General features: G+C 31.2%; 1 protein-coding gene across 3 annotated transcripts in view; it reads left to right on the top strand.

The window, feature by feature from the left end:
- The window catches only part of LOC109544361 (protein Tob1), a 159,704-nt gene extending 140,486 nt beyond the window's left edge, over positions 1-19,218 (top strand). For 2 of the 3 annotated variants that reach the window (XM_019914491.2, XM_019914490.2), the window contains 5 exons: positions 15,654-15,930; positions 15,988-16,244; positions 16,305-16,494; positions 16,551-16,753; positions 17,102-19,218. In XM_019914491.2, coding sequence (XP_019770050.1) covers positions 15,808-15,930; positions 15,988-16,244; positions 16,305-16,494; positions 16,551-16,753; positions 17,102-17,495 — 1,167 coding nt within the window. In that variant the 5' untranslated portion in view covers positions 15,654-15,807 and the 3' untranslated portion in view covers positions 17,496-19,218. Of the gene's footprint in view, positions 1-3,846; positions 4,094-15,653; positions 15,931-15,987; positions 16,245-16,304; positions 16,495-16,550; positions 16,754-17,101 lie in introns of those variants that run through there. The other variant, XM_019914489.2, reaches the window with a different exon arrangement.
- Positions 19,219-27,175: the final 7,957 nt, after the last annotated feature.

Genomic DNA, 27,175 nt, shown 5'->3' with positions numbered 1-27,175 from the left:
ATAATATCTTTATTTCCTACAGAAAAACGTTCGTTTAAATTAAATGTTCAAATTGACTTCCGTTTACGTCCAGGCATTTTTTGGCATCTTCACATTCAACTGGTGAGTTGTGTGAAGGTGCACTATCATGTTGAAAATATGCCAATTTGCGATACGATGCTAACGGAAAACTATTCAACATGTCTTCAAGTTCATTTGGTAAAAAGTGTAAATATCTTTCCATTCTTAAATTGTGATTATAAAAGAATAGACCAATAATTTTATCAGTAAAAATGCCTCACCAGACATTCACAAAAAAAAATACGTTGATCTCGCCTTTTTTCAATTAGATAATGATTTTCATTAGCCCAGTAAACATGATTGTGTCTGTTAATTATTTGATTTTTGCTTTGTGCTTTGTGTGATAATACAGTACTACACATTTTTATCTTCTTTTGAAGTTTTACGCCAATAAAAGGAGAAAAACATACAAACAGTTATATCATTAAATTCAGAAATAAATAAAGATTTTAAAAGGCCCACAGCCAACTATGGTTACCATTAAAAAAACATAAGTTTATGTTTTATCTCGTAAATCAAGTTGACTATGACAACGAGTGCTAGTTTATTGAATTCAACAAAAAAAAGTTCTACCAAAGACAATTTTAATTCTTTTTTAATTTAAGCAGTTTACAAATGATATGATAATTAAAAAAGTGTTGATTTCTTGCCTTTTCAGGATATTTCAGAAACCAAATCGGGAACCTAAATTTTGAAAACGGTAATGAAATAGGCAATCGAATTCTGCCCAAGTTCGGCTCTAGTGCTACAACACATTGGCAACATTTAGACAAATTCGTCTAAAAAGCCGGTTTTTCGCCAATATCCGTTTTTAAATAATTGCATTATTACTTGATCCTTTATACCAACACCTTGTATATGCTAATTGAACTTCTTTGTAGTGGCATATAAAGTGAACAAGTTTAGCATACATCCGTTAATTAATATAAATTCTAAAATAAAAACTGAAATACTGTTAGGATAAAGGTGAAGTCCAATATATTTACCATCTAATACATAGTAGTTCAAATGTGTACTAATAAAAACAATAAACAATATGAGTAGAACAAAAGCAATGGTTATGTGGTCAAATCAGTACTTTTTATTGTTTGTATTAAGTTACAAGGGCACGGTATACATTACCGATGAGTTTCAGTCAAAAAAAGGTCAATGTGTTTGTACACTACATAAAATGAATTTAATTATTTTATATATTGTTATTCTTATTATATCGGATCACAAAACGTAAATAATTAAGTTTAAAACCATTCTCTTTCAAGGATATCTCGTAAAAAATATAGTTTTAAAATTGTTGGAATTGTCTGGAAAATACGAACGCGCATTAATATTATCTCCCTAATCTTACTATTTAATTTATGGCTGGCGTTATCGGTGTGTGACGACATGAAAATTAAATAAAGGACATATGTTATAAACCTGTTAAAATAAACAACATGTTTGTGGAAAGCTTTAAAAAGTGTAACTCAGCGGAACTTTTTCACACTTTTTAAAAGGTCAAGTTTCGTACCCGAAAATAATAAACTTATTTTTAACTGGAGGCAGTGAGGATACAATTTTATTTATTTTGTTCCTTTCGCATCACTGAATAGTGATTAAAAGTATGTCGATCTGGGTAAATTTAAGAAAAATACACATTTAAAAAAATCCCAAAATTGCAAAAAATTACGAATTCTGCCAATGTTAAACAGTCAACAGTGCTTTTTGGCATTTTAACGTATTACATATATGTTTTTTGGTCTGAAATATCTTGCGAAATCTGAGAAACAGAAAGCTGATTAACCCGGTAAAATTTCGCATTTGTTGTTAATGTCATTAAATATTTTGTTGTGTTAATCAGCTGCAATGTTATTCACTAAATAGTAATAAGTAGTAGTAAATAAAGTAATAATAAATTTAATAATAAATAAATAGTAATAAGATATAACCTTATATAAAAAAAGGGATACGCTCCTGACATTATTAAGCTTATTTTATGGGTACAATGTACAATTTGGACGATTTAAGGAAGATTAAAAGAAGAAAATGTGTATTAACATGTTTTAAAAGCTAAAAGTTTCGCGCAATTAGCATCGAAAAGCACAATAAAGTTTTCAATTAAAGAAACGAATTTGTTTCAATAAAAAGTGCATGGTGCATACAGAAAAATGATCGATTGTCTATACTCTATAGAAATCAACTACTTTTGGTGAGTGCCAACACGCACGAACCCAAACTAACTCTATTAAATGTCACTCATGTGGTTTTTGTGTGTATTTTATTAACTCTAACTTGTGCTGAATCATCACAAAGCTAATGATCAAAAAACGGCCCAATAAAAAAAGTACAGACTATTCGCAATGATTTAGTTTACATTAAACTTATACTTGATGTGTGAATATTTTTATGACATTGATAAATCCGAGAATAAAGTATTTTAATCAAAAATATTCGATTATTATCAAAATTCTTTGCATTGCCAAATTCTATGAATTTGACCACCCTATATATTGTTAGTCAGCGGTGAGTTGAAATACCTCCTTTCCTCAAATTATCAAGTTGGATCAATTGCTAGTCGAATTTCAATTTGTAGAACCGGAGATTAAAGTGTATTTTAGCGCTTTTTCGAAGACAATCATTTCAGAAAAATATATTGGGGTTTTTCAAACTGTTTATTAAATTAGCAATTTTCGGGCATGATTGGTTTCTTTCAAAAACGTCTGTCAAAAAATCACGAAAATCTAGGTGTTGAGGTTGAGCCCAATTACTAACAAATATACATATATGAAAGTGCATTTGAGAAAGTACCACGAGTAAAATTAAATTACTAAATAAACGGTTTCCAAATAATGCACATTATTTATCACTTCATAGTGTATACAATTTGAACTATAACATGTAAACAAGTTTCCAGAAAAGTTCCTTGGTCCATTTGTTTAAACCGTAATTATGTCTACGCTCCTCCATTTATAGTTTAAATATTTAATTTTCGTAAATTTTGAGGTACTGACAAGGTCGGTTTTTGTTTGTACATAAGTTTATTTTAATTGAAACGAAGCTATGCCATTTTATGAGTAGCTTTACACCAGCAAAAGCTATTATAACTTTATCTTGCAACGCTTATTAACACTGAAATAAAGAAAATAATACATTCCCTACCTCTTTACATCACCCAAAATAACAAGTTGCTCCTAAATAAATTATCTCAGTTTCAGTTGCATGAAATATGCTTTAATGAAAATGAACATTAAATAACGTCATATTTTGAATTTTACAGGCTAATATATTGCAGAAAATATCCTAACAGTATAACTTAAACTCCAACCATGAGAACATAGCACTAAACCTTTAGGGTTTAGCGAAAAAACACGTGTCCAAAAAAAATAAATAAAGTGTATTTTAAAACATAATTGCGTTATAAATACATGGAACTAATATAAATCATTTAATCATCTATATACAACAAATATTAATTATTGTCATCGTTTTACGAACATCCCAACTGCTTTCAGAATAGAACTGGTTTGTGTTATATAAATATAATTAGTTTGGATGATCTAAAAGATTACATGGCCTTTGGTCGGCAAGATTCACTGAAATTACGTGAGTTTACTGAAAAAAAATATCTGAAATATTCAAATGTGTATCATTTTTCTATCAGCTACCAACAGTCGACCGTCAACTGGAAAAGTTACCTCGCTTTTCCAATACCACGTGAAACTGATAGGATCGACGTCAAAGGTCTCCAAACAATTAGACTTACCAGATAACGTAACCCCATACGTATCTATTCGATAAATGCGTATAAATTAGCGGTTTCAAGGTTTTGTGGATCTCAAATAAGTTTCATAACAGTTTCCAATAACACGGTTATCAGAGCTGCTGTGCGGTCGTACTTAAAATTAGTTCAACACTGAACGGGTTCGGAATCAGTCGTGCTTCAATCGCTATACAGTTAAAAACTTTACTACATGCTTCGCTAAAATTGTTAGGAAACGCTTTTCCACGTTCTGTGATACTGTGAATTATTAGTGATAAAGTTTTCGAAAGTCTGGAGGTAGGCAATACTGCTCATCATTGATTGGAAATTACTTTATACCAGTGCTTAAAACAGGGTTTTTTCTTACATTTCATTAATATGTTAGCGCAACAAGAATTTGGGGATTTTAGAAAAGAATTGAAATAGTTAAGCAAATCAGGCAACACTACCAAATGATGCAAAGGTAACACTTATAGTCACATGCAGCATTTGCTAATCATTACACTAATTAAAGTGGGCATTATTATAAAAGCCATTTATTTATTATGATAAAATTGAAGGTTGAGAAGCGACAATTATTTGTTCGCGAAATGTTATGGGAAAAAATGTTCTACAGCTCATAAACCAGGTGTATTTTTAATCTATTACATAATTTTTAGTCGCAAAAATAGTTGTAAGAGTTAGTTAAACTTGGCACAGGCAAAAATGTCATTGCAAACTGCAGATGCAGGTGTGAAAATGCACTTCTGCAGCCAAAAGTTTGGTTTATGTAGCGGCTCATCAGTATTTGAATTCTGTGAGCTATTTCCAAGCGAATATTACGCTACGTCCTTGACTTCGTTACTTCGAGTCAGTTCCTGAACTTCCAGTTTCTTCGCACATTCTGATCTAAAGTAGCTTTTGTTGCTGCTACATGTAATTTGGTCTATTTGGTTTTTATTTAAATTAATTCGTTATCTTCTTCGATATAACCATTCGAAAACATGTGTACAACAGACTGAACAGCAAATCCACAATAGGTATTTGAAAGATATGGCAATACTTAATTTAGGTAGCAGAGCAATTGCTCAAAAATATTTGAATTACATCAACTGATAATTAAAGTAAGTCAAGTAAATCGCAATCTTAAATTAAATCGTGTTATCAAAAACTCCAGCCTTGTCGATAAAAAATAATATTAAGAATACGTAAATGAAATCTTTAGACCAACAACCATATGAACAAAATATTTACTATGAAATGAGAGAGAGAATGAATTCACAGTATTTGGCTTTTGCCGCTTATTGTAAATATAATTTCGTATCAGAGCACTATTTTCTTTTGCAAAAAGGCAATTTATTTGGAAATAAGAACATTATGTAAGTAGGAGTAATTGATGAAATGTTAACATAGCTGTAAAATTCAAATTTAATTTCAAATCGATATTCTTGAGTCTGCGTTCTATAAGCTGATGGTCTTAACTTAAATTTCATCACATTGGACGAGTCTAGAAAAACTGAAGTTTTCGATGCCTCCATCTGTATTTCGTTGTTTCTTTGGTGCTAATGAGCTAAAGTTGTTAAATGCGGATTTTGTCTAGTTTCGTGCTTGCCTATTTTTCGAAAATCCGGGACAAATAATTAAATTATTCGGAGATTCAAACAAATATACTAACTAGAGATATAATTCTATGGCATTTCTAACATTGCGCTGTTCTGAGACATTGAAAACATTTTGTAATTTTGCGTGATTCTCTTTCAATCCGAAGATAGCTGATTCTGAATGAGACTTTTTTGCCTATCCTATGTAACGTTTTATCAACAGCGTTGACTTTATTATCAGCTTATTATTATTATTGTTATTATTCACATCGACCTTTAGCAGATTTAAAAGACGTAATATTGGATAAGAGTTTAAATAATATTAAATATTAACTGACATTATTGAGTCGCTGCTGGAGAAACGTTGCTTTAAAAATGCCAATTGCAGTAGGTATATATATTTTATATAAGTTGGTTTTGGTTGGACCATCATCTACCTAGATGATTTTATGTATAATTTGAAGATCTATCAAAATATTGTTTACTTATCAAGAACAACAAAAATAACATATCTTTATTGATAACGAAGAGAAAAAATCCTAAGAGAAAAATACTTCTATTTTTCAGGAGTAAAAGGAAATAAATCGCAGTTTATTTACGCGCACCTCTAATTGGCTGTTTATTGCCAAATGTTTGACCGCGTTTATTAAGTATTTCTCGTAAAAGTTTGTGGAGTTCAGGAGTAAACTGTTTCAATATTTTGTTTTTGTTGTCTTTTCCTGGAAAACGTTTTAAGTTGCTTAATGCTTTGTCGTATTTGTGCTCTGTTATTAGTAAAAAAGGTAGTCTCAGTTATATGTGGGTATTCAAGTAATTTACATATGTTTATCAGATTTGTATACAATAAAGTAACGATAAACGCGTGTGAAATTATTATTGGAAGATTTTTTTATAAAAACGCTTTTATTCACGTTTGTTAGGATGATTTGAAAATGACAAAAGCTTCGATTTATCATAGATATAAAGTTATAAGAGTACTTTGCTGACAACTTTAAGCCATATAATATTGCTAGGACCTTAATATCAATAATTTAAATAGTTTTGCCTTATATTCTGAAATGGAAGAAACCTTGCCGTGAAAAAAATCTGCTGGTGATAACTTCTTTTTTGAATTAATGCTCGAACTTAAAACGTCAAAAATAATGTACCCTTATGGCAAAATTAAAAAGACATATATACAGTTTTGAGGAATTATTCGGATTAAATTTCAGAACATATCTAGAATTCTTAAAAAGTCACAGCAACATGGTTCTGAATATCACCAGTTTGGGTGATTTTTTGTACCGGTTTCGGAAAAGGGTTTAATTGTAACTTTCATATAATCCAGGCATTATTTGAATTCGCGTCTATCTTCGTTAGTGTTAGATGTATAATCAGTCAGAATTGAAGCAGGCAGAAGTTACAACATTTTTACAGCATAATTTTCATATTAGTCTATATTGGAATCTTCTTCGTAGAGCTTCATTCAATTTTATCAATGAAAATACCTTAAATATCCAACTAAAAATACATTTGCATAACTATAAATAAATACTGAAATTTTCGTTTCCTAATGTTATTTATGATGCCCACAGCAAATAGTTCACTTTCGTGAATAATTTAAGGTGGCTATTTATCGCCACTTGAAAGAATTATTTCTCACGAGTTTTAAGTTATTTTAATCTATGAATTTCCATCTTCGTCTCCTGTGTCATCCTTCCTTTAATAGAGCAATGTTTTAGGCAATGAGAGCTTTTAGGTCCTTTCAGAGCTTCCTGTCCTTGAAAATAAAAAAAATATTTTTTTTGCGTTTATTCATAGGTTCAGTAGTTCAAGTGAAGTTAGTCAGTGTTAATTTTTCAAGAAATAACCGGATTCAAAGAAACTAGAAGCATTGGGTTCGAAACGGCAAGCACCTACATACTCGTATTACTACACCTACGTACTTAACCGGAGAAAATTGGAATCAAAGTTAAAATCAGTTTTGAATGACTATGCGAGAAATATTTTTAAAATATCATTTATAATTAAAAATGTCAAACACGATTTTTTTGAAAAGCTTTTTTGAGGAGATTAGTATAGAAAGTGAAAATATATTTGGGTTTGTTATTATACATATTTCTTCAAAGTTATCTAAATACAAAGCTAAAAAAACCTAACAGCATGTTCTAATTTTCAAAATATAACAGATTTTGCAGGAACATGTATTTCTATAAGTTTAAAGTACAATGCTTGACACGAAAATATACTTTACTCATGAATACTTCTAATAAAATAGTGTCTTCAGTTCAAAATCCTACTTTAATAACTGGTACCTTTATTCGTTGCTTTCATGGCTTAAGTGGGTTTGCAAGTGTTATTTTTTTCCAAGAAATATCTGGATTAAACTAAGCTGAAATAATTTTAAGTCTATCGACCTTAATAGGCATATTTGTAAGTAAAAAATTATATAAAAGCAGTTTAAATTTGATAAACGGTTATTATGGTCATTTAAGGTAAATAACTTATAAAGCAGTAATCAAATAATAAAACGTTATTCGCGGGTGTGCCTTCAAGGTGGGCGAATGTTAAAGAGTGTAATTCTACATGGAAGATTTAGGTGGTTAGCTTTATAGAGCATTGGTCCAAATAATGATCAGGTATGCAAATTCGGGATAATTTGCTAAGAACAAACTAGGTTGAGAAATAGTTCCGAGACAGCTTGGCATATTTAAGTGCTGATTAGTGTAGTCAATAAGCCTATTTTTGCATATTAGTGAAATGTTCATCTAGTAGACTGTGTTGCGTTAAATAATTATATTGATTTGCCCGAAAGGTGCCGCTGTTTTAAGTTTGCTTTTTAATCAAAAATGGTGTATTGGTACAATAAAAGTTAAATCAATTTTGCTCTTTCATTTTGACTGCACACACAAGTAACTAATGCGAAATAATCTGTACTTTTATGACATACTCTACTGTACTCACTCGAAGATGTCGAGGGCTTGGAAAACGAACACTGTATTTTTGTAAAGGAACATTTTTCAACCAGAGATCATAAGTCAACATTTCATTAGGTTTCGATGTACAAAAACTTTCTTTTAGAATCGTCACTAAAGAAGAAACGATATTTCGAGTCGAGTAATCGTTCGTCGTTCATTTTCCGCTTGGACATCTAAAAGAAACACCGCATTGTAATAACAGACCCATTGGAAAATATACTACGTAGTAGAAGAACCGAAAATTTATATAAAAGGAACAGCTATTAAAACGCATTTGCCTTGTCGAATCTTTGCAGTTGTTTTTAGTAAATCAGTTTTAAATGTATAAAAAAATACTTGTTTTAATTGAGAAACATTACGTGAATTAGCCTTGAACTTAAACAAAATACAACATTTGTTTTTTGCGATTTAATAGAAAGTGAGTTTAAAATTCTAATAGTCCCAGGAATAATTTGTACAGGGTGATACACAATAATTTTGATTGTAATGCTTATTTTAGTTAGGTTTTTTAATTAACGTTAGTTTAATTTGCAATCAGCAAATAACTCGAAAACGACGAAAGTAACGAAACGTAAAATTCGAGTGGCAGTCTGCAAACGGGAATGGGTGGGTAAAAGTGTCCGTGCGCCTAAAAAAATATCCTTTGTAGATTGTCGCAACCAGTTGGCATCACTAAGGATGCATATCTTAACAAGTTAGATATTATTGCAAATTTGAGATAAATATCTCATAAGCACGAAAATGTTCCTGTAGAAAACTTGAAAAACGCACTTCTTACTTTCTACGCCCCTGTATCCCGTATAAAAGCCTTTGCGGAACTTTTTACTATGATTTTTGTCGTAGAATAGGAACAAAATGTACGTTTTGTGGTTAGTTTAAATTCGAGACCTGGGAATAGTTTTGCATAAATATACTATTTTCAATTGTAATTTTTAACTTAAATGTACATCATGTTACACATAAACACACTACATGTGCGTCATATGTCGCCTAGTAGGAGATTGTTTCTTGAATATGTTATATAGAATACGTGAGGAGAATGTGTCTTCTTCAACTTCAACAAATTTTGCGGCAAAATACCCAACATAAACTTTTTGATCATTAAAGTTACTGAACTTCAATGTGCCTGTACATATGTAAACGCTTTTAAGATATTCCATGAACAAACTACCAATGCATATAGAAATGGGAAATGTAGGTTAAAGCGTTTAAAGCGTTCCTGATAAATGCGAGAATTCGCTTCAGTGGAACATTTCCTGGCATTTTGGTCCATTTTCCAGACTCCAGTCGGTATTGTAAGATTCGAGCATGGCACGACCAGACTAGTCTTGCGTACACTACTACGATCAATAATCGGCACGCAAAGGATTCAAAGTCAAAACTGGGTCACACCCAAATATTTGGCTTGACACAGATTTTCCAACAATAGCTCTGGAGTAGACGGTGTGGCGACAATGTGGATTTTATGCCAGAGGGTCGACCGACGTCAATTTTTAATTGCCGAGGGTCCACCGGACGCACTTATCCGTACGGGCAGGAAACCCCTAGCAATAATCCAACTACTTTAAACTCTCATTCGATTGTAAATTAAAATTAGTATTCCTTAGCAGAAATGCGGCTGAATCTTTGGAAAGCCTGGAAAGTAGTCGCGATCCGAAATATGGGTAGCAATTGGAATAAATCACACATATGATAATAACTTATAACAGATAATTGGCTAGATTAAACGTTGGAAATAAAAAACCCATTTTTTATTCATAGTTTTTACTTCAAGGCAATTTTGTTAATTCCTAGTATTACTAAGTAATGCTTTTAGCTAATTAGAATTAAACCTTATTAGATTGGTGAAGAAAATTCTATGATACTCGAAATTTACTTTTATGAGTTTTTTCTAAGTTTTTTTCAAAAATTGTTGATTTAGGTTATATATGAAAAAGGAAGTGGTTGTTTGAAAAATGACAATTTTGTAATATAATTCCTCAAGATTTAAGTCTTTTAAATTACGAATTAATTTGATTAAATATTACCTTATTGCAAAGTTGGTTGTATCTTTATATTAATATGGTGTATAAACAGCCTGGTTAACCATCAGGAAATATTTGAAAAATTAATACATTTGCTGCAATTCTCTACGAATTTAAAAAATGTTTCCTAATTACGTTTTGGAACAAGATGAGCACAAAAATTGCTCCCGAGCTATTGATCTGAATATGTCAATGCAAATCACAGCAGCCGGAAAATATTGAGATCCATGGGATATAAAGTATTAAAATATGATCCTTGTTGACGAATTGAGTCGATTTACATATTTTTGAGGCCAGATCAGGCAAACAAATACATATTCTATTGGCTAATGGGGCTGAATATTTACATTAGAGTCTGTTGGCTCCTATTTTGCTCTTAAAGATTTATATCATTTAGATTTTACAATAAAAGCTCATTTAGCAAACTGCATTGCAGAAACAAAAAGAGAGCGGAATTAAAATTTTGTGAAGAGAAGGCAACTAGGTTTCAAATAAAAATATACTTGCCAACGAATTTACTTAAATAAAAAAGTGAGCACGTCGTTTTTGTTGTCGCAGTTTTAGCCCTTTAATTAGTTATACCATTATTTCCAACAACATAGCCGGCTCTGGATGTTATTTATAATAAGTTATATTCGCCTTGCAAGCGGCAAGTGTACGTTATTTCGTGTCAGTTTATGTTCTCAGAGAAGCGGTGGAAAATATATACTGCATATATGCAAATCGAAATTTAAATACTTAAAAAACTATATCAAACAATGCAAATCATTTAAATATTGCGTCAGTGGAATGTATACATTTTACTTGCAAAGTTTGTTAAAAGAAATGTTAATTGATGAAGCTTTATTTACTTAGATCCGTTTCAACCTAAAGGGAATATAGTTTTGCTTTCTAGCAGTAATCTATTACAGTTTTTGCGTCGGTTTCAAACTAAGAAATTTAATTTGTTTAATGTTTTCCAAACCGAACCATCAAACATCCAACGTTCAATTAGCCCTATACATGAATTTTTACGCTATTAATCGTTTACATACTTATTTAACTAAAACTAAAATAATAAACCCATTAGACTTTAAACTATTTTAGTGGTGGCACTCTTGAACACAGACCACTGTAAAGTTGAATCAAGCAAACATAATTTATAAATTGGTAAATGAACTGAAATACGTTCAGTTTTTTTATCCTTTTATAAAGCAAGTAAGTAAAAGTAATATAATATAAATCATATACTTCTTCATATGATATACTTTTTAATAATTATATAAAAACCCTAATCATGTTTTTATGTGTTCGAAGATCCAACAAAAACCCTACTTTCCATTCGGAAATTTTTGATGATGAGAGTGCATAATGATGGCAAGTAACATTATGGAGAACAATCCATCTTGATAATGTACGATCTGAAGAGTTCCAGTGCGATCCATCAACCTACTTCGGTTTACTGGGGGTTTTAAAATTATCAGGATAAAGTTACACCATTTGGCAAATCCGGAATACCCACGAGCGAATAATTCGACCATTTTAACTCTCACATTAAATTTTGAGTGATTAGCAATAGTAGTGACTTACAGGTATATCTATTATGTGTTTATCAGCTTTGTATACAATAAAGTACCGATACGCGCTTGCGAAATTACTATTAGAAGATTTTTCAAAACGCGTTTGTTCGCGTTTGTTGGGATGTTTTTAGAATGACAAAAGCTTCGATTTTTATACATGTAAGATGTGAACTTTGGTGAGAACTTTAAGCCATATAATGTTGCTAGGACCATAATTTCAATCCTTTACAGCAAGATTCAAGAACAAATGTATACAGTTTTGCGGAATTATGAACATTCAATTTCAGATCATCCGTCTAGAATACATAGTCTAGAATTCTCGTCTTGCGTGATTTTTATACCAGTTTTCAGAAGTTATAAATATAAAATTTTTTAATCATAATTCTCATATTAGTTTATATTGGAATATACTTCTTAGACCTTCATTCAATTTTATCAAAGAAAATACCTCAAATAAACAACTAAAATAGATTTAAAAATGCATGTTTTGTTCGTGTTGGAAAACGGCAATTTCCATTTACATAACTATAAATAATAGTGAAATTTTCGTTTCCTGATAGCATGAGCTTGAGTTTTCCATATAGCAACAACTGTACGGTCATGTTTCTAATATTGAACAGAGTTTGCTTGTTCTGGAAGCGAATCTTAAGCCTTGAATATTCAGTGGAATACTTTGTTATGGTTTTTGCAGAGAAGCTTGTTACTTTCAAAAGAAAGTGCTCAAATGGGATATGTTCAGCTAATTGACAAATTGTGTGTAAAAATCCCTTATTAAGCTTTCGTGTATTCTGAACATGATAACCTAGTTTTATAATAGTTCTAAATTTATTTACAAAAATTGTCAAAAATTGCCAAAATTGAATAAAAGTAGTTGAATTTCCAGCTTATTGAACTCGATATAAGGTGTAGTTCAATAAACTTAATTAACTCTTAAACCATCGCAACCTGATGTTTTACAAAACAGTTCTTTGACCATATTGTTTGGTTTCGAGCGATCAGTTTAATAAAATCACTTTTGAAACATATACATAACAACAATACTCAAGTCAATGAACTTTAAGTACGTTTTATTAAAAAATTGTGTTGGTTTAGATTCTGTTAAACATTGTGACTAGAAAAAAACGTTCGAGGCTTGTTATTGAATGAAGGTTATTTCCACTCTTGGCAATAAACAGTATTGGCCGCGAAATTAATTTGAACTCGAAGCGGAAAGCATTAACGGGTTGATCCAGTTTTAATGAGCAAAACAATTCTTGTAAACATGAGAACTCAGGTCAAATGATAAATTTACATTAATGGGCGAAGTAGGCGGGTGTAGGAATTTTACTTTATTGTCATTAGTATTCATCAGAACATTCATAAAGAAAAAGATCAATAATTTCCGAAAATAATCTTAAATATGGAACTAATTATAACAGTAATACTATCTCTTGGTAAAACATGAGAAGACGCAGTGTTCGTCGCAATCATTTTTGGAGATATACATACTCTGTATCGAAATAATGCTCTGTTGGTATGACACATGATGACGATGTATTTAGATTATTTACACTTACACTTTGTTAAAGCAATAAATCATTCAGTAATCAACTATAAGCTATCTAATGACGCACAGGACAATACCTTCGAGTTTACAGAATGTCTAGAACTCTAAAACATTTGAAAATTTAGAAAAATTGATCTATAATTGATGTTGGTGAATATTCTGGCATATCGAGAAAAAAATCAATCTCTCTATAACTAGATAAGTTATCGGAATGTAGATTTACTAGTGACGCTAATAAACGTTAGATTAACTAATTTGACGCAATTCCACTTATAAAAAGATACCATATTTAGCATTGTCTAGGGTTATTCTCAAAAAAAAAGTTTTAATGATACAGTATGGTGTTTAGTCAAGATGTTTATTTACATTTATCCGACGATTTTTTTCAAATTCAATTTTTTTACTTAATTTGTGTTTTTATTTACATTCTTTTCAATTACATTTATTGGATACGTGGGCGTAGATTACCAACAAACTATTGGTTGCAACCAAATTTCCCATTAGTACATATTCCACAACAGTATTTTCATTAAAAAATAAATAATCGTGTATTTTCATTCAAAATCAAGCAAAGAGATACCAAAACAATTCTGGGAACACAAAAATTGATGAACAATTCCAATAAATTGAACAAATCGGAAGAAATGTTTTCCTGTTTCTAAGGATGTCCTTGATTAAAATGAATACCTACTGTTCCAGTAAAAAAAGGTCAATGTTAATAAACGAGGTTATTCGGAATTAACGAATTCGGAATATTCGGTGAAAAGTAAATAAAATTGTTTATATTTTGTTTTTGAACTTATGTTGAAAAAGAGAGTCTTTTAAGTTAGTCAGTTTGTAAAAAATACTTTAATTATTTAGTACAGTAGGGTGGTCCAGTTAAATGTAATACAATTTCTTGAAAAATCGCAAAATACTAGTTCTATAACCTGAATATTGAATGTAATGATAAATGTTGAATATAACAGTTAATTCACATACTACGCCATCAAGGTGTCTAACCAACTATTAAATATTAGGTATGTAAATACTACTTAGAAAATAGGATATTATTCATGTTCTTGAGTATTTTTCTAATTTTATTTAATGACATTAATGTGTTTATTTTTTCGATGTTTCCACATTGCGTTTTTTTTGGAAACCTGAACTTTGCTCAATGTCTAATTTTCAAGTTAAGAATGTATTTCCCTTCTAGCAAGCTTTATCATATAAACACTTCGCTACTTCAGACATTTTAAAAAGACTTGATAAGGAAAAGGTTATTATGATATTCTTATCTTTCCTGGGTCTCAGTCAAAGTATGAAGTAAAATTTTTAAACATCGTTTATTTCATTACGTTTTGGCAAGACAACAGCGTCATCATCAGTTTTAAAATTTACATAAACTCATGATTGATTAAAATCAACGGCAAAGACCAAAAAGGACGTTGATTTTTACCAATCATGAGTTTGCGTAAATTTTAAGACTGATGATGGCGCTGTTGTCTCGCCGAAGCGTAATAAAATATACGATGTTTCAAAATTTTTACTTCACACTTTGACTGAGATCCAGGAAAGATAAGAATATCATAACAAGTACACGCAGTCAGGAAAATAAATCAGAATAGAGGGAAAAGGTTATAATTAAAGTAGGTAACAAAAATGTATACTTAAAAAATAACTGTAAAATAAAAGTAGTACCTATCTTGTAAATTCCTATATACATTTGGCCAACATTAAAAGTATAAAAATGGTGATAACTACAACAGCTATAGTTAACAAAACAAATAAATTATGCGCTATTCTGCACGCATTGTACTCCAACATTTTTTTTCTAAAGTAGATCCATGCTTGCGCTTTCAAAAAATGTATCCCTAATCTCAGTGGAAAGACGTGACTTCAAAAAGTTTCTACATTATTTTATTGTTAAGTTAGTTAGTTATTTTTCCCGTGATGTGTTTTTTTCTTTCAAAGTTCATTAGTATTTTTATAAATGCATGTCAAAACATCAAAACATGGATAAACTTCCAAAGAAACTTCTTAATCTAGCAACAAAATATCATGATTGGATAGACGACCAACAATTAAATAATATTGACAGTTTTTTGAACCACATATTACCAACTAGTCTTTTTCAAAGCTTAGAAAATCTCTAGCATTAAGTACTGTAAAACTACAAAACCGTTATAACAAATGTTTTTTTTTGTTACAGATCACGCGCTTTAGTTTCGAAAAGGACAGAAGGAAACCAATCCATATATAGAAAGGGCTGTTATAATTATCGTGTTAAAAAATCAATGAGTGATTAGAATCTTCAATTCCTATTATCGTACACTGTGAGGATACTACCGAAGAAAAAACTAAAAATGCATATAGAAGTGCAAGTAGCGTTGAATTTCGTAATATCGTACCTGTACAACAAACTTCCCAGAAGACGGGTGAATATTTTTGGGGAGGAGTTGGAAAAAGCTTTAAAAGACAAATTTCAGGTAAAACGACGGAATATTTAAGGGGACCTTAGATTAATAGTGTCTTCCATGCTACAGGGTCACTGGTATCCAGAGAAACCTTTCAAGGGCTCAGCGTTTCGATGCTTGAAAACTGGAGATCCCATTGACAAGGTGCTGGAAAGGGCAGCCAGAGAAAGCGGAGTTCCTATCCAAGACATTTTGGAAAACCTGCCACAAGAGTTGGCCGTATGGGTTGATCCTGGTGAGGTTAGCTACAGAATTGGTGAGAAAGGAGCTGTGAAAATTTTGTTCAGCGACAAAGTTGATCCTCAAGATGATCATTCTGCGGACAGGTAACTACAAATAATCAGCTATTTTTTATTACTTATTAATCAATATAATTAATTTCCTAGGGAGGTGACGAAAACCTTCAATCCGGAGGCTCAGTGCTTCAGACCGATCGACTCTGTGAGTTGCAGCCTGAACAATCTTAGTTTGTCCCCTAGCAAGTCGGTACCCCCCTTTAATGGTGTGCCGAATGCCAATGCTGCTGTGGTCGGGCCGCAGATTCCGGCTCAAAGCGTCCAGCAAAACGGAAATCAAGTGAGTTTTTCTATTTTGGCAAATGACGACAAGTTCTTCAATGTGAAATATTTCAGGCTATCCCAGTCAATCAGCATCTAGCTTCGAATTCTTCGGCGCCGTCCCCTACATCCATGGCCAACTCTTTCAAGGGTTCTCCATCGCCAGTGCCGGCGTTCATACCACGCACCACCACACCACTCACTTTCACCACAGCCACATTTGCTCAGACTAAATTTGGTAGCACCAAATTGAAAACCAGTAGCAAACGAGCCAACAGGTGAGTTCCAATGATAGAACGATGACAAATGTGTGACAATCTTAACGGACTATCAGTCGGGGAAGGACACAACTGAGTCGGTACCGAACCGGATAATTACGTGAAAAAAAACGTACTGTACTTCTAAATCACAGTTACGGCAAAAATGATTTTCGCATGATGACCTCCGTACAGAGCAAATTGAAGATTTTGGAGTACGCTGAGAGCAATGCAATTTTTAGTTCGCTGTGTCCGAGCTGTACTTCCGGCCAGAAAAATTTTCAAAGCTATAACACAGTATAAGGTTTTCAAAGCGCAAATTTAACCTTGCAAACTACGGCATTTTGAACCTGTAATTTTTGTTTTCAGAATGTCTCCCACGGAATTCTCCAACTACATTAAGCAGCGCGCTATGCAACAGCAAATGCACCAACAACCACCGCATCACTCTCCAGGAAGTCGAGCTCTGTCTCCTGATCCATCTGCTTATTATTTCCCTCCCCAGGGCCACTTCCCACCGCAATTCCCACCCCGTTCAATGTTTGAGTCTTCCAATCAATTTCTCAGCCCCGAGTTGTATCCGGGAAAAAACAATTTGAATTTCCCATTCGACAACTCCTCATTCAGTCCATTTTATCCAAACAATGGAGGCATCAATATGACTCCAAGTGCAGCCAATCCTGGCCAGAACAAGGACATGCTAGAAAACAACTGGACTTACGCTACCACTGGTCAGTATCAGCATTTGTTGGTGGCCAACTGAGGGTCCTCATAGGCAGAGGATCTCAAAGAGCGGGGTAGAAAACCCTGTGGTGATCCTAGCGATTCTATTGTCTCTTTCTTTCTTGGTGGGCTGGCGGACAGCAACATTGCAGGGAAAAATATTGCATAATCTGCGGAACCTACAGTATAGATGGAATGCACTGGTAATAGTAGATTTTTTCAACGTTGGTTGCTTCTCATTATAATAAAAATCTTCTCAGACAGCATTGGAAATCTATTATTGCCTACATTTATTCTGAATCACAGAATTGCTGGCAATTCGAATTTTAATATCGTTTATGTTTATCAAATATCCGATTAGAAATCACATCATTTTTATGTATCCTTAGTTGAACAGTTCCTACTTTTATATTTGCATATGATAAATTAACTTTTGTGTTCCAAAATGATGAATTGTAAATATACGTAGTATAAGTTTTTTAGATGAAGTTCCAGTTCTCTTGGAACAGTGATCTCTCTAATATTAAAATAATTTGTAAATATTGTAGCTTATATTATTTATAAATGACATATAAATATTTTTGTAGCAAAAATGTAGTATTCTCACCAACAGTCAGTACCAACTGAGAGACATATATTTTTCTTAAAATTTCACTCATGAAACTTTACACACTTAACTGTTTCGTAGCGTAAATGTTTAAGCCCAACATAATCAAAATATTTCAATATAACGACTTTCTAAAGCATCACAAACTTGCAATACGTATTTAAATGTAGGTAGCTGTTGGGCATTACCTTTTGATTTATAAATGTAGGTTATTTTTTATACGAGAAGCAAACTGAATCTAGAACATCACGAAGCTTTTATATCTCGAGGAAAGACAGTAGAATCGCGCCAAACGTTAGTAATAATACATAACCTATTACCCTTATAAAAGATGAGATCCTAAGCTTGATAATTTTTAAATTTTGATAAATCGTAGTAGATAGAATTTATAGATGTTTCTTACTTTATATATGGTGTTTACAGTATTCAAGTAGATGTAGAGTGTTTCCTAAATCTTTTTTATATTGTATGTATTTTTTATTTTTGTATGAGAAGCTCAAGCTAACGTCTAGTCCCATAGAACTTCGTTAATCTTCATGTTATTCAATAAGTGAGTTGGCATATCACGTTATCGTTACCAAACCTACTTATGCCTATTGATAATGTCTCTTCATTTCTTTTACATGAAGCATGCTTGCACTTAGCTAAAATATTTCAACTGATTTGTTTAGTTAAAATGCTCACTCGAGGACATACATACAATACATTGTTTGAAGTTATATAAATAAAGTTTGTTGATGTGTGAGAAGAAGAGACAAAATGTAGATAAAGAAGCCAGGTTCATGCATTCCTAGAACATATGGAAGGAACAAAGACAAAATCTGAATTCTTGTCCATATCAACGCAATAAAATGATCTGTTTTAAGATTGTGATATTCTTTTTTAACTTTTTTATATGCAAAATGTCGATGTGTTATGCGATGAACATGGCTTTTTATACAAGGTCGCTTTACAATATATATTTGATCTTTAGTTATTGTAAAACGACTCTTACTCAGTATTGCATGTTAGTTACAACCCTCTGGGGTCTAGATATGCTTATTTTCTGAAATTAAGAGATATGCTATTTTTTACTGCTTGCTTTTTTGTTACTTTTTCACTGAACGTTTATTTTTTACTTGTAATTGTTGACATTAATATAATATATATTTTGTTATGAACGTATCAATTTTTTATTTTTGCACTTAATTTTGTCTGCGTACCTGATTCGACGTTATTAATACCGGACTAGTCTAAAGAATATTTTATTGCAATTTTAATCTGAATTGATACAGTCTCAAACTTTCCTTTAAATCTCCAGAAGGAAAATTTATTTATCTTGAAAATGTGTGTAAATATGTTCGTTTGTAGTGTTTTTACATACATCGCGTCCGGAATGGAGATTAATTAACCCAATAACAGCACATAAACGAACATCTCCGTCTGATGGAATCCAAACGTAAGATAAAAAATGTTCTTGTCAAAAAAAAAATGCAATTTAAGGCCGCTTAATTCAGAAGCTCGGTGAGTAATTTAAAAGTTCAAGTTTGATCGGGACCGCCTAACTTGTACACATGAATGGTCATATTATCACTCTGTATGATAAAAACCCAAGAAACCTAAACCAAAATAAAGATACTCTTGATCGACATCGATAAAATGAACAATTCTGGCTTGTATTGGAACGTGTAAAAAGAGACGTTTCTTTAATCTGAATTTGAAACAACGTTTACAAACTTATCATTTGATAAACTCACACAAAAGAACCCTGTATACATTTTCATATTTTTTTTGGAACCATCCAATTTTCGTGTAAATCACTGAGTGGGTAGCAATTCTGATGCCGTTTGGCTTTTTGGGACAAATTTGTTGTTCTCTGATTTGTCAAATTTATGTAGTTCTGTTTTGTCCGGTGAAAGCCTAGTGGTCACATAGTCGATTGCTTTTGTCTCTGTCTATCCATACTTTATCAATCTTACTAGCCCGTCTATCGCAATTGTAGCAGAACGGACTTCTTCAAGTAACAGAAATTTATTAGTTCTAATTTCCTTGCAATTTTTAAAACATTTAAAAAAATTACAGTCTTTTGAACAGAAGTTTTTAATTTGATCAGGGTTTCTATCACTTTACTGTTGAAACCGAAGAAATATTGGCTAGTTTCATTCATTCAAAAATCGATATATTGTCTAAAATATTTTGCGATAAGAAAGAATGCGTCCTTATAATAATTGATTATAAAAATATAATTTTTAGAGCTTATCATTCAGTCTAAATCTTTAAAAAAATTAAAATAAATTTACATATCATACGAATCAACCTGTATATGATACCACTTAATAATACATGTGTAAGACGTTTAAAATGAGAACATTTCTGTTCTTTTTGAGTTTACAGAAATGACATCAAGCAGATTCAAAAGTACATCCTTACATGGTGTCTCAAGGTTCGTCTCTATTATGATATTATATATTTTTTTAATTTTAATTGTCATGGACATTTCTCAAAGCCGATTAATCATCGATCGGCATGCTCTAAGTTGGACAGAAAAAAGGTTTTTTAGTTGTCAACACCAAAATTTTAAATATAAACCAAATATCTCGAATCGGTTTATGAATTATTACGCAATCTGTAGTGTTTACAGGGTCGTCTCAAAAAATCAACTATTGGGCCTTGCAGCGATAACCTTTCTGCTTTTGGTCCAATTTTCACGATCTTGAGCTCATATTCAGGCTGAAACTTCATAGATAATTTAAGACAAAAATTGGATATACAGAGTTGCACGAAAATTACTGAAATCACAATTGCTCCTGAAATTCTAGTACAGGTCAGAAAATTTTCAACTAAGTGAAGCTTATTAAGCAATAGGCTTCACTGCGAAGATTTAGCTTCAAGACGAGCATTAGATTTTACTAATCGGTTCGAAACAAAAAGTGAGATGAAAAAGTTTACTTTTTTGCGATAACTCTGTAAAGTTACGAGATGTGCGAAAAATTCAGAAACTATTTCAAGATCTGAAGCCTATCTTACTGGCTCTGGCATTGAAATTTAAAAAAAATGTCTATCGAAGAGCATGTGGAACTTTCACTACTTATGCAATATTTTATTTGCCACCCTGTATAAAGTTTATTTAATGCACTAATTTTTTCCAAAAACACGTACTATTGGGAAAGGAATTACATTAAATACCGCTTCAAAAATTACTTGAAAGTTGTCTGTGTAACGTCTATTTTGCTTTGGAGTTTAGCACAATCGCCATAAAAGGCACAGAGTTGACCGAAAAGAATAATTGTTTGTTTTTTTTGCTATTTTGGCTTATAAATAAACCAAAACTATTTTAAAATTCATTATTAATACATTTTAAGTCAACTGAGGAACTTTACTATCTAAAGTAGTTAAGTAAAGAGGGACTTATTTATTATTTGCTCTATAAAAATTTCAGCTAATATGATCAAATAATCAGTAATAACGAAAATATGGCTGGTATATAAAAAATCAGTACCATGTTATTTACTAAATTTTGCGAAAACTTAACAGTTTTTCGTAAATTTCCGTTTTTGAACTTTGATTTACATATACGTATTTGTCATTATTTGTACTATTTTGGTGAGTAACTATATGTTCTTTTAATATTTCATATCACTAAAGTAAACTTGACAGAAGCCACAATGGCTCACATAGTTTTTGGAATATCAGTCTAGATAACAAAACAGTACACACCATAACATATACATATACAAGCTCTATGTGGTTGAGGCGTATCAATGTTTTCAAAATCATTTTGTTGGGTTTTTTGCCACAAATTTTTTGTCCTAAAAAACACAATTTTCCCACGTATTTTATTACAGTTTGATAAAGAGTGCTTATTTCTCAATAAATAATGATACTCTGTCCTTTTTAAATCGCCGAAATTTTGAGGCAAAATACCCAACAAGAAGGTCTCAAAAAAACATCATTCAAAAATATGTTTCCTAAATGAAATTTTGAAATTGTATCAATGTCACTAGTACGAATGTTTGAAGGTTAGTCAATGTATGTTTTACTTTGTCTTTCAAATAAGAGAAAGCGAAATATTTTCGCGTAATTGAACCTGGATTGTATAATTCAACGAAAAATCAAAATGATACCGTAGAAACGCTTAAGTGTTCCTGGTGCTCTATTACAATTTCGCCGCAACCATTTTCAGCCTTTGGGTACAAAAGAATTTTTATAAATCGTAAGCTAATCTTGTCTCTTGTGGGACATTTAACTAACATGCATATCTAAAATAAAGCTGTAGATTAAGACAAAGTATCTTTTAATTATTGGCATATTACTAGTTAAGTCGAATATTTTTATATGTATTAGGAAAATTTAGGCACTTATTCCACATTGATATTAAACAAGGAAATTATGAATGTTTTTATTGTTATTAAGTTGGAAAGTTTTGAACTAAAACACGCTTTAGGTTCGGCTCGTTCTTCTAACACTAGAAAAAGAATTTCGGAAATAAAAAGCCGTTCTGTCCATAGTTTAAATAATGTAGTTAGCATTATTATTGTTGTTAATATACTAAAAATAATATTTTAAAATACCAATATTACGCTTATATGGCGTAAATTGTAATAGTGTATTTCGGGAAACAATTATGTACTGATAGGTATATACAAACTATCGATAAAATGTGATGGAAAATGCTTTATATCACTTGAAAGTGATTCCGGAAGTATGTTCTAACCTAGATAATTGAAAAAAGCATTTGTTTAGAAGCATTCAGCATTGAAAGTGCATGGTGTATCAAGTACAATGCATGTATCTATACCACTAAGTACAAATAGAATGCATTGTACCAATGGAAATAATATAGAGAAACGATTTTGTACTGCAGTATTATGTAGGGTGTCAGTAAACCAACGATACAGTTCACAAATATTGCATCTTTCTGTAACAATAGTTATAATTAATGTTATCCAAATGCACATATTGTTTTCAGATTTTTAGAAAATTTTAGGGATAGATTCCAAAGATTTTGCGTTTGACTGCTGATTGAAAGTATCCCCTCGTTTCGGTTGCATTAATAATAGGAGATACTTAAAATACAAAAGTCCTATTTTAATTGGCATCTCTAAAGGCTGAACAGAAAAAAATGTTTCATAAAAAATTCGAGTTTCTTGAATTTTTGAATTAGTTTTAAATACTCGGGTAGAAGCACCGTTTGAAACCACTTTTTGCCAGTTTCTAACTTGGAGAAATTGTAAAACTTTTATTTGGGAAGCTGCATCTAACACATCTAAGTCATATTAACACACTGGTGAAGTTCTTTAAAGGAATTTACCATTCGGGGGTCATACCCAACTAATGCTTACCCTCAACTCCTATTTGTCTCCCAAAAAAGGCAAACGCTAGAGAATGTAATGATCACCGTACCATCTTTTGGTGATTTTGATGTGAATTTGATGTCCCATACATTAAAAGCTGTTGTGTGTGAGTCGCAAAGTAAGTGTTCTTTGTGATCATTTAAATTAATGGAAGACCTTACTCAATTTTCTCAAACCTACAAATTAACGATGAAATTTGTATTATTTAATATAACTAAAATACCTATGGTCGATGGCCGTTTCTATAGGAAATAAAGATTATTTATATATCATATATATAAAAAAAGCCACGAAGGGATCGGTGGCTTCAAAGGCCACTTGAACACACAAGAACTTGTAAAAAAAATGGCAGTGGCCTAATGAGTACAAATTTTCACTCACGATTAGTGAACATTTATATAAACGGAGATTACAACTAACTAGATAATAGGACCTTATTTAACAGTTAGGTTTAGTTAAACTAACTCAGCTTTAATTTAAAGATAGAAAAGTGATTCCAATTGAAAAGAGAGTGATCCCGTTTGCTAAAATCGCCTATTAAAACATTTGAATTGCTAGTCCAATTCAACATTTGAATACAAAATGCTCCATCATATTTACTGGTTATCAGAATATTTCCAAAACTATATTATATAATTAATCACAGAGGCTTAAACGAACATTATCAGGTGTCCATGCCTTTAGTTAAACCCTCAAATGTTATAGGAAGTAGCTACATGATTTGTGTTTATCTTGGAAGCTGACACCCTGTTTAAAAACCACTTTAATTTATTGAAATTTAGTAACACTACTATTGTATGGTATGAATTGAATCATCTCACGTAGAGTAACTAATATGAGTTCGTAGATATTTGCTTTAGTTAATATTTCATAACTATCAAATATCTCATGGGCTTTAATATACGCAATTATAACAAACTTTTAACACTTTCTTAGATTGTATAACGTTCATGTGAAGCCATGTCTAGGCATAGATTTTGTTGCAAGCAAGTGGAGAGGATACAAAAAAGCGTGAGCAGTGCGAAAATCAAGTTGCACTATGTAAAAAGCTACCCTGATCACCTTGGTGAGAGTTAGTAAGAAGGAGGCACACTAAACTCGTTACCTGAATAAATATGTCTCTGATTTACGTAATGTGGTTTTTAATATTTTTAACATTACTTTAGGCACTCTTGTGAAAAATAGACACCGGACTGTAGAGTAGTTTTAGAATATGTTTCGCGGAGTGGAACAGAAGGTGTAGATTAAGTTCCTATTGCGACTTTTTTACATTTCAACAGACCCTATTGAACTAGTAAGAAAGTCAAAATATGATGTAAAAATATTAAAATGATATGAGTAAATCAGTCGCAGGCTACAAAATGTACATGAACCCTTAATAATATTACAATTATAGATTATTTTATATACTTGCTTCGTGTATTTTGCATTTTGTCCAATTTGTATATAAAGTATCCGGTAGAGAATCGTAGTTATGAATTGGTGTCCTTTGTAATCGTAATTAGCTAGAAAGTAAATTTTATAGACAATTTTTTACCGCCAAGATCTTTCTCGTATGTGCATTAGAATATAACTGAAATACTTCAAATGGTTGCATCCTGACCAAAAAACTATATTTGGAATTTGGAATTGTATTTGTTAGGCAGAATATATTCAATGGAAGTATCATAAATTTGGAACTTCCGAATGTTAATTAATTAATATTGCCTAATTGTTGTATGGCGCATAATCTTGAAGTTAGCAAATATTTTTTCTACATCGCAAAGAATAAAGAAATGAGTAGTACAATTAATATTCATCAACACTGTTTAGCCGCTGTTCTTATTAGATATAATTTGATAGAATTGGAAAAACTATTTGTTTGTTCAATTTTCTTGAATCTCAATGAAATCTGATTATTCTGAGTCATTCTGATTGGAAGATTTTATTCAATCTAGAGGCATTTGCCTATTCTAAGAATATGACAAGATTTTGCTAGCCTCTATCAAACATAATTTTTCTTCATAAATCTGCAATCATATAAAAATAGCTTAAAGATTGGTGGGTAAACTAAAGTTTAAAAGTTCTATAATGAACTGTAATGTAACAAAATTAAACTGCAGTTAGGATATTATCTGCGGACAATTTCCACAATTCTACTTAACTTTAATTATAGCCTTAAGTTATTACAACCATTTTTAAATATAACTAGAAATTTACCAAAGTATCCTTAGAAGTTTTTTCAGATTTTTGGAATATTAGATATTCAGTTATGAAACTATTTGGTACTGAATTAAATAACTGAATTATGTAAAAAAAGTTTTGTAGGATTCTTCGGCAGTAATTCTACAATAAATACAAAACGTTTGTTTCCCGATTACATTGTTTTCGACTTTCAACTTAAATATTCCCGTGACAACTCTAACATAAAATGATGGAACAAACATTTTCGAAAATTACATTTTACTGCGATTTATACACAGTAACATAGTTTATGCAATCCAAAAACCTAAAAAAATTTCAAGGTATGTTTGCCTTAAAATAAGCTGTTAAATATGTTGTTGAAATTCCACCACTAGAGAATCACTCTATACACACACCCTGTATATCAGAGGCACATTATATGTAATAATAATTAATTAAATTAAATATAAGCTTTTATATTGGCAATATGTTGCTGCATTAATCGGAATTTACTAAACCTGAAAGCCGAATGGTGAGTTAATCTAACAAACAAAAACATGCTTTAATTATTACATATTTCGAAATTTTTATTAAACAAGTTGATTTCATTCCCACGGAATGAACCATTTGAAGTATTTAATAAGAAACTTAAAATAAGGAGAATACGACGCCCTACGGAATGTGATGGTAATTTTATAATATCGTAAGATGTAGGGATTAAAAACTGGGCGATAATGTCTATATTGACGAAAAGCGAACTGTTTTCTTAACTACATGATTATGAATTGGATAATCTCTCTAAATAACGTTGTATAGAAAACTAATTTCTGCTAATACATAATTTACGGTTATTATTTAGATATATAATATGTTAAATTCGGTTGATTAAATATTAATACATTTGCATAGATGGAAAGTTGATTAATCATTGAGGCGCAAAACTATAAGGACATGTGAAGAAAACTCATTTAGGCCTATTTGTAATACTATGAATATATGTCACTACTATCTGTGTTAGTTTGTTAATAAACATCTTGATAAAATAAATATTAATATTTGTGAATAAGTGGTAGTTAAACTTTACTATTATATTCATTACAATATTTACATATAGTGAGAACGGATTTTCCATCCCGTTATTAAATAAGTAAAATATGTGTATATTTATAGTCTATAATTTTTCATATTGTTGTACGATTTTTAAGTTTATATTAAAATGTTTGTGCATTAATTATCTAGTTGTCTTATTTCACGTAGTTTTTAAATCTGCCGAGGAATTTATATCGCAAATTAGCGACGATTAATCAATTGATACATTGAGAAGTAAGTCATTAAACATAAAATAATTTAATTGAATTGTATTTACAGTTTTAACCTGTTTTAACCATTTTGATCGCATTAAGCAAATTTTCTATAGACAGTGACCAGACTTTAAATCGGTTAATTTTAAAATAGACTTCGAAAATGTAAATAAAAGGTACAAAAACATGCTAAGAAAGCTTCTGCTAGAAATTAAAAATTGACGAACATCGAACCACATAGTACTATGGTACAAAAGTTAAACCTTCGCATGGTGGTTTTTTTTATAATAACAATTAATTCCATGGAAAAAGGAAA

Source organism: Dendroctonus ponderosae, unplaced genomic scaffold (assembly GCF_020466585.1).
Source record: "Dendroctonus ponderosae isolate FM_Combo_2020 unplaced genomic scaffold, Dpon_F_20191213v2 Dpon_F_20191213_5, whole genome shotgun sequence".
NCBI classification, from domain to species: domain Eukaryota; kingdom Metazoa; phylum Arthropoda; class Insecta; order Coleoptera; family Curculionidae; genus Dendroctonus; species Dendroctonus ponderosae.
This window is presented reverse-complemented; position numbering and strand designations above follow the sequence as displayed.